This window comes from Enoplosus armatus, chromosome 15 (genome assembly GCF_043641665.1).
Source record: "Enoplosus armatus isolate fEnoArm2 chromosome 15, fEnoArm2.hap1, whole genome shotgun sequence".
NCBI lineage: Eukaryota > Metazoa > Chordata > Actinopteri > Centrarchiformes > Enoplosidae > Enoplosus > Enoplosus armatus.
Window position 1 is genome coordinate 4723318 of NC_092194.1, and position 8627 is coordinate 4731944.

The 8627-nt window shown below is 43.3% G+C and overlaps 1 protein-coding gene across 1 annotated transcript; it reads right to left on the minus strand.

Moving 5' to 3' along the window:
* Positions 1 to 997: 997 nt before the first annotated feature.
* On the minus strand, positions 998 to 8089 carry LOC139297496 (F-box only protein 33). The gene is made up of 6 exons (XM_070920197.1): positions 7604 to 8089; positions 4597 to 4707; positions 3284 to 3453; positions 2965 to 3173; positions 2453 to 2750; positions 998 to 1323 (listed from the first exon to the last, which is right to left on the minus strand). The coding sequence occupies exons 1-6, from the start codon at positions 8044 to 8046 to the stop codon at positions 1058 to 1060; spliced, it is 1497 nt and encodes a 498-aa protein (XP_070776298.1). The 5' UTR covers positions 8047 to 8089; the 3' UTR covers positions 998 to 1057.
* Between the last annotated feature and the right edge of the window lie 538 nt (positions 8090 to 8627).

Consider the following 8627-nt stretch of genomic DNA (forward strand, 5'->3'; position numbering starts at 1 on the left):
AAAGATTCCCACCCTGCTGGCAAGGCTCTCGAACTAGCGGACAAGTACACAAGGTGCTCTCTCAGAGCAACAGAAGCAGCTATGGTTGTGTTACCCAGGAAGTGATTGATCGGTTAGTTACAAACTCCAATTTTTGCTAGAGTGGAGCAGACAGACAGACCGACACGGAGCAAAGGTTTAAATAAAAAAAGAAAAGGAAATATTTTCACAACTAAAGCTAGTAGCTTGTGTCCAAACACACATCTCCCCCCTAAATCCCACCGGTCCATCACTCAACCCGCCTGCCTGTCCTGTCCTAGCTGTGAGCAGGATAATAATATATTTGTATTTAAATACACACAAAGCCTATACAGGCAAGGGAACCACCACACGGGAAAAACAAGATTATACACAGAGCAGGGAGAGATGAAAAGCAGTCAAAGAAAAAAGAAAAAAAAAGGAAAAACAAATCAAAGTTACATCATACAGAGGCTCTGGAGGTTGTTATGGTGAGCGAGAGACATTGAGCTCTGAATACTTGTTGATCAAGACCAGACCAGACTGGGCCATGCCAGACACGAGGGCATTGGAAGCAGCAGAATGATCCATTTTAGCAGACAAATTAAAAATGGTCATGACTCAGAGTCTTGTCTGTGATCAAACATCACTGATTAGTATGACTTCAAACTGAAGAATGAGAACATTGTTGAGTTTTAATTGGATATTCCTAATTTGAAAATGTATTTAAAACATCACAGATTGAATCTGTTTTTCCAAGTCACTGGCTAACTAGATAATCAAGAGGCAGAGCAAGAAAACAGGGAATCATTTGGAAAAGGATAGGACTTGATTATGTGCTAAAACCCCTGTGAAAGAAACACAAAAAATAAAAGTAAAATAAAAACAATCAGCTCACATCAGACCACATAAATGTAATTAAGGATTGTTTTAAGATCAAGTTTAGATTTCTCACTTAGGTCTGCTTTTGGCCTGGTTTGGAGGTCTATGCTGGCTTGGTTGGTCTGGCCTGGCCTTGACACAGTTTAGGCTGTGATGTGTTGGAATTTGCCATCCCTGCCTACATGCCCATACTGAAGGCGCGCATCTCGCGGTGGAAGTGCTGGGTGGGTTCGGACAAAACCAGGCTGGAATCTAGGCAAGGGTGCCAGACACGGCCGAGGCCCAGCGAAACCTCCTTGACCAGGTTGTGGACCGGGTCGCCCTCCATGCACACGGACTGGTCCGGATCGAAGTCGATGCTCTCCTCAGAGACGGTCAGGACGCGAAGACTGGAGCCTCTGAGCCGAGAGATGGCCACCAAGTTATGGGACCATACAGTGTAACCTGTAGAGAGAGAGACATGTTCAGGGAGGTTGGGCTAATCCTGCCAATATTAAGGATAAATAATGAATATGCTATCCACCTTTACACTCAACATACCATATTTAAAAACATGCTACTAAAGGTAAGCTCTTTGCGTTTGAGATTTTGCTTCTCTGCAAACTGCTATCCCACAGAAACAGACAATTGATTACCTATGGATGAAATGACTATGTGTACTGTTAAAGATGTCTCTCATAGTGACGAACCCACAGATCATAACCACCCAACTCTGCCCTCGGCGCTACAAATAGTTTTAGCTTCTTTTAGCTTACTGTTTTGGGGTTTTTTTTGCTGCCAGAACATGTACTGTTTGGTTCACTCTCACCGCTCGAATCAGCTTTGTTTCCAAACATAGCAGGAAGTGGTTTTCAGCACAGACAAACCGTGCACAGCATAAAACACCTGACAGACAAAGTTAGCGACTAACTTGTGAACATAGCATTTAATTAGCTCACGAGCCACATAGCTTTCACAGCAGTTGGTGGAGAGCAAAAGAGAGTTTAATGGAGAGTGACTATTGGACTTAAATCCATCAGGTGGCCAGTAACACAACTTCAAATGAATGCTAATGTTGCTCTGTGTCTGCTGGATGTGTAAATAGGCAACGGTTTGCTAACCATAACAACTTTAGTTTGTGTGTTTACAGCTTTTTGTACTTCCCCCAAGTGGCCAAACTATCAATCAATGTAGGTTAATTGTTAAGCTCATTATCTGGAGTTACCATAAGTACAATTAATGAGACCACTGAAAATTAGCATATCAATTCTGGAAAGTAAAGCAAAGCACTTCTGACAAGCACAATGAATGTAAAGCTAAGTTTCAACAACAGCACTGGAAGTAATGTGTAGTAGCAGTGATATGTGATTTGAAGCACTTGAGTATTAGATGTAGACAGTCAGTACTGTTTCTCTTGGCTTTCAACCTATAGTTGAGCCTAAAACAGTTCAGATCAGTCCAGCCTGAAGCCTTGAACCAATTTATATACTAGATGTGACTGCTACAACCACTTGTGTTTGCCATCATAAGGTTGGCCCAGCACAGGCCAGAATGAACCTCACTGTATATCCTCGAAAAAACAAGCTGAACTCACCGTGTATCACCAGTACAGCCAGCTGAGTACATCTCCATGCCAAAAGCACCAGCGGGTCTTCGTTCCGATTGACGCTGAGGTCAGGGAAGTCGGGGTCATCCCTCAGGAGCAGGAAGTGAGTCAGCATTTTGTTGTACTGCTGAGAGATGAGCTCCAGCGTGGCGTCCGTCACCAGTGTGCTGTAACTGTCGAGGTGGAGGCGCTCCAGGGGAAGGCTGGGCTTTAGGACCCTGAGGAGCTCTGAGCTGTCGACTTCCAGGGCCATAATGTACACTCGCAGGTTGGCACTCACGCGGACCTGGGGAGGACCAGGTAAAATTTGAATAATGTACAAATGGAGACCTGCTCTTACTCAAAGATAGAGGCAGCAGTGATGAGATCAAAAGGTGGCTTTGTAACTATTTCATTGGCATAGGGCATTCACATCATCAAATAGAGTGAGAGGCTGGCCTGGGATCATTTTTCTGATGGGGGCCTACAAGACTGTGAAACAGAGATAGTTGTCGCATTACCAGGGCCTTCCAATCGTCCTCTGTAGCTGTCCCTTCTAATGGTTTGAACTCCAGGGCGGCGCCGTTGAGCAGCAGGGAGAGACGATGCAGTGGAGTTCGGCGTGGAGATGCCAGCAGACCACAAAGCTCAGATGTCAAATCAGAGAAATCCAGAGCCAGAGAATGAAGATTAGACAGACGATCCAACTCTGATGGTGAGATGAGGGGACCTGAGGAACATGCAGGAGAGGTGTTGTGGATTTAAACTGATATAATCCAATCTAACTGAAGCTGTAAGTGCATTTACACAGTTACAGACAAACAAATCCAGAAACACAACCACACATACCCAGCTGGTGGTCCAGTAAACTGAGGTGCTGCAGGGTCTCAGCTGAAGGATTTGACAGGCAGGCTAAAGAGCAGGGAGTCACCAGACCCAGCATGAAGCTACAAGACAGCCACCTCAGCTGCCTGCTGTTAGACAGCAACTCCATGAACAACTGCTGGATTCTGCAAAGAGCACGGGGGACGGGTAGTGAAGAGAGGGAGGAGGAGAGTTAACTTCAGTTCACTTTACCAGCATGACCACAGCTAGTCCTGCCACTTACATTTAAGACACCATCAGAGCAGTTTATACCAGCTCAAATCTAAGGCTAACTTAATCCTGAAAATAAACCCTATGGGTGAAGAAAGAAAACCAGGATCAAGAACAGGACAAAGATTTAATGGATTTGTAAACAGATATGAAGATATGTAAGTGCACTGGCCAATTACATTTCGATACATTTAATTTGGCTAATTTGAGGTTTGTGAAAACAAACAGTCTGATCATCTGGATTGTGCCGAATCCTCCAGACTTGGTATGCATTGACATCACATTTTCATGTGATGCCACCCACCTCACTACCACTGAGTTGCAAAACAAACCCACACTGGTTGCTATGAGTGAGAAGTACTGTGATACCAAAAGGAAACGCCATTAAAATTGCCCATGATCTGTATGCTGTTCTGGACAGTTAATGGGCTGCGTGCGTTGAAATGGGTTTCCTGACACATACATATATGCAGTGCAACATCAAGGATGTAACATTAGACTTAACAAAGCCCAGTGTCTCCAAGCCCATGCTGAGATAACCCTGATGACATTAACAGCGTCATTTTCTCAGACTTTGGAGTGCTGGCATGAACACAACTTAAAAATGTTCTATTAGGGCCAATTTACATCATCATTTGTGATGCTCACCCTCTATACAAGCCCTCTTCAGAGACTGTGGTCCACAGGGTCCGCTGCACCATAGCAGTCTAGGTTACATAATACCAACAGTTTGTTGACAGAAAGCTGGCCGCACACAGTGAGTGTGTTTAATATGGACAAGTTGTGTGCTGTAGTGTGGTGATGCTGGAGAGATGCTGTGTGCCCACTAACTGGATGATGACAAACTGTCTTATGAACATCTACCCATTTTGTACAAGAGTTATCACCAAGCAACTTGCATGGTTTCTCTTGTTTGGTACCATTTTGTAAATAATACTCTCCCATACAAACATCCACTGAATATGCAAGTAGCCTTTCTATGGATAGAAACAAATACTGAATGTAACCAACCACCACCACACAGAAAGTGATTTTTATGTTGCTATGCACAGGCTTACTCATTGATCTTTTTGTCCCCCTGGTGAATTTGGTGCAGGTTGGAGCTGTCCAATAGTCCCTCCTGCTGGAGAACACAAGTGTCTCCATACAGACTCAGCTTCTGCAGGTTTCTAAAGAACGAGAGAGAAAGAGAGAATATTGGAAATACAGAAAAGAAACAAAGTACTCAATACTAGATTGACCAATATTTTAATTTTTAAGCAATATATTCAAAATACATTAAAAACAGATGGGTTGTTTTTATTTTGAGGTCAAATCCCATTCAAACATTGGTGAGTGGTACTGTGGACAACTAAAATCAAGCAAATAAAATCAAATATGTGAAAGTTCTGCATCCAACAAGAGCGGTCTTGACAAGTTCTTTTCCTTGAAACTAACAATGGGAAAACATCAGTGTGAAGTGCTAACACCCCATTCAATTTTTGTTAGTATTGTCAAGTCAGTCTGTTACTGACCAAACCTAGTCATGTAACAATGATCTTAATAATGAAAAGATGGTTTCATTGTCATCTGTTTGCTCTGTCAACATTTGTCAAAGTCATTACTGCTGTAAGGTGTGTATCTGGTTCTATCACATGTAGTGCAACAGAAGCAACAGTAGCTAGACTGGGGGTTGAGTTTAACCATTTCCAATCCAAACAACTTCAGAAAGGGGGTTGTCTCTCAGACAAACGGTAGCCATTTTGTGCAATGTAATCTAGCCCTGGTTCTGTATGTTGCTGGGTCACCTCCCATCACGACAGGGTTATGGCTACCCGCAGTCTATATGCCAAAATGCTTCGAAAAAGTGATCACGGTAAGCATAGAGGTCAAAATGCACCAAATGACATACTTCTGAACAGATTGTCTACATCTGTTTTGGCAATGATTTTTGGAAGGTCACCCATGCAAGTTGCGGGAAAGAATTATCAACCACATGCACGACATGCAGCCACACATGACATAGGCCAATCTACTAGCTTTGGTGCACATTATGTTTCATGCAGCCCACTTCCTGTAAAATCAGCTGAGCGCTAAGCTTCACAAAATACCTCTGCAGTGAAACAAACTGCTGTTGCATGTGCAGCTACTTAGTGTGAAAAACCGCTAATAAGAAAGGAACAATGACGTATCTATCATTATTTTGAACATGTACAAGTACCAGAGGAGTTGGACCAATGTTAGCTGAATAAAAAACAGACTCTTTGTCACCTGATCACATGAGAGCTAAAGTTAGATATGGCAGCTGGCATTTGTCTTGATCAGTGGTGGGCTGGTTTGAATTGATAAAAATGTAGAATAGCAATGAAATAACAGATAATATCATTAGCTGAGTATGGCATATTTAATTACTGCTTTCAGACTGCTAAAAATACTCACTTGCAAAGTCAACATTTTTTATTGCTGGTTTGCTTATGGCAGTCTGAAAATGAGAAACTGAACAGGGCCTGCATAAATAACTGTCCAGGCAAGATTTGAATCCGGGTTCCATACAACAATGTGCTACTCTACAGTATTCAATAAATACTAATCTTCATGGAATCCTTAGTATACAAGAAATCGACACACTTTGTTTTGTACTGACAGGAAATAATACAAGTCATGCACCAAATAATGCAACCTTGTTACATTTCCAAATTCTGAGTTGCTGATAGCTTCATAAAGAGAAAGCAAAACTTTCTGTTGCCTGGTGGGACAATATTATCCACCAACACCACATTCAAAATATCAACATAAATCTGTATTGTTGGGAAGAATTCTCACTCTCAGTTCTCACTCCCTGTTCCCTCAACATAGCTTTTTAGTATCTATATTTGTACAATCTGTTTTCTGTCCTCGCTCATCCCATCTTTCTGTAACCTTGACATATTATATTACAACTGCCTCTTTGTTTCCAGGCGCTCCTTTCTCATCTGTTCTCCTGAAACGAATCTGTAAGAGCCTTGTGTATAAATAATCTGTGTGATTCATTAAACTTTGGAACCTTCTGACTGAACCCTGCTTCTTGTCACTCTGTCCTCCGAGCGCTCATCTCGGCATCCGGAAATCAACTTTCGAGGTTCAAGCTGATGAAATAAATCACGATCAGTACCTAATTGAGTCAGATTTCCAACAAAACCACACAAAACCATGTTAAGAATTAGTATGCAGCATGGGACTGGGACATGGGTTAAGTTCGTCAGTAGGTTTTTTTTTTAAAAGGAAAATGTTGGAAACTGCTCAATGAGAAGAAGTCAGACAACAGAAACGGTTTCAGCCCCCTCAGCAGAACTAAGACATGGACTACACAGCTTTGGATGGGTACTATTTCAATACTACAAAAGCAATGTAGAGAACAATAGAGAATGTGGTAGAAGGTATAATGGAGAGAAGTTATGCACTAAAATCAGGAATCTCAACATTCAAAGTAAAGTTTTAGAGAGTAAAAACTCCCACAGCAGAAAATGAGCCTTGTGGCTAGATTTCATTTATGCAGGACACAAGTGATTACATCCTACAGTACGCAACGACATACCGGAGCTAAATGTATATGCACATACACTGTATATGTGTGTGTCAGTGCTGATATCAGCAAGTCACAGCCAACAAAGCCTTCTCTGGCCACCACCAGCGCTGCATTGTATCTGCTGGTATGAAGACCCCAATGTAACATAGAAAATAGAACTGGCAACAAAAGAAACGCAGACGAGCGTTTGACTTGGCATCGACACTGAAGCATACATCATTATTTGGTGACTGTAAACGTACAACGAAGCAGTAAAACACTGCTATATTAACAACGTCTTCAGGGATAATACGGTAACGCTAACGCTAGCTACTAACTCCACCTCAAAGACATGACCCGATTACGTAACTCCTAATGTCAGGGTTTGTTTATAGCTAACTAAGCTAGCCAGCTAGCTGCGACGCACCAAATACTGCGAAATTTCAACAAAAGGAGGGTGCCGTGCGAATTCCTGAAATTGAATAAAAACAAACACTCATAAAAAGGTCATAAAAGGGATTCCGGGGCGAATTTAACGTTACCTGTTGTTGCGGATGCTGGTGAACACACACAACACCTGGTCCAAGTAGGTGGCCATGGCGTCTCTCCATCGCTCGGAGAGCTGCGGGTCGTTATCGGGACCGGGAGGCTGGTCCATCCTGGTGGACGACGGGTCGTTGTTCAGGGGACTAAGGTAGCCTTCCACCGGTGCGAGTTCCAGCTGCAGCTCACGGACGAAGGAACCGAACTTCCGCATGAGGAACTCCAGTCTCGGTGTCTCCTTGGAGCTGGAGCCGCCGCCGTTACACCCACCACCTATTCGCAGTTTCAGCTCGGTCCACAACGCGGGGTAGAAGAGACACTCCCTCCATCGCGAACACACGGCCGAGGCCCGGAGCTTGTCTCGGTCGGACAGAAAGGAGAATATGTGGACGATAAGCTCGCTGGGCAAAGCCATGGCTCCGACACCCCCGCACAGAGCCATGGCGAGCTGAGAAAACTGCTGTCCGAAAACCAACCAGATGTAAAATAAATGTTACAACCGTTTTTAAAATCGGTGCTGCGGCGGCGACGATCAGCAGCGCTTCTTCCTCTCGGTGAAAACAAACCGTTTTTCAGCTTTGCCTTCAATACTATTGGACCGCACCACTCCTTTTCAATGCACGGGGAACAAAACAATCCTCATAAATATTACCAAAATGTCTGGGACAGGGGCACGCGTCATTATTTGTGTTTGATTGATTTATTTATTTCAAGCGTGCTTTTAGGAATTATCCACCAGATTTTTGGAAATCTGTGATTGCAACACCTCGTCGTCAAGTGAATGGTTTAGTCCTGAAGCGCTGTTATTTTTGCCATACTTCAGTGGTCCACGGGACGGCGGTATTTCCCGGCAGTAAGAAAACTCAAGCCAACACGTGATCTTTTATTTTGGAGTTGGTTCCCAACCAGACACAACCCCTCCAGTTCACACCCCACTTCAGAGAGAGATTACAGAGGATGAACAAAGCCACAGCACAACATGAAATTAAAATGACAACAGTATGACAGTTTTAACAAAAATAA

What these genes read in the sequence shown, in the direction of transcription:
- LOC139297496 (XM_070920197.1), bottom strand. Translation starts at nt 8,046, where the DNA reads ATGGCTCTGTGCGGGGGTGTCGGAGCCATGGCTTTGCCCAGCGAGCTT. An exon ending in CCACCAGCTGGGTATGTGTG is followed by an intron (nt 3,174 to 3,283) that starts GTTGTGTTTCTG and finishes CATGTTCCTCAG; the next exon opens with GTCCCCTCATCTCACCATCA. An exon ending in AGGACGATTGGAAGGCCCTG is followed by an intron (nt 2,751 to 2,964) that starts GTAATGCGACAA and finishes GGTCCTCCCCAG; the next exon opens with GTCCGCGTGAGTGCCAACCT.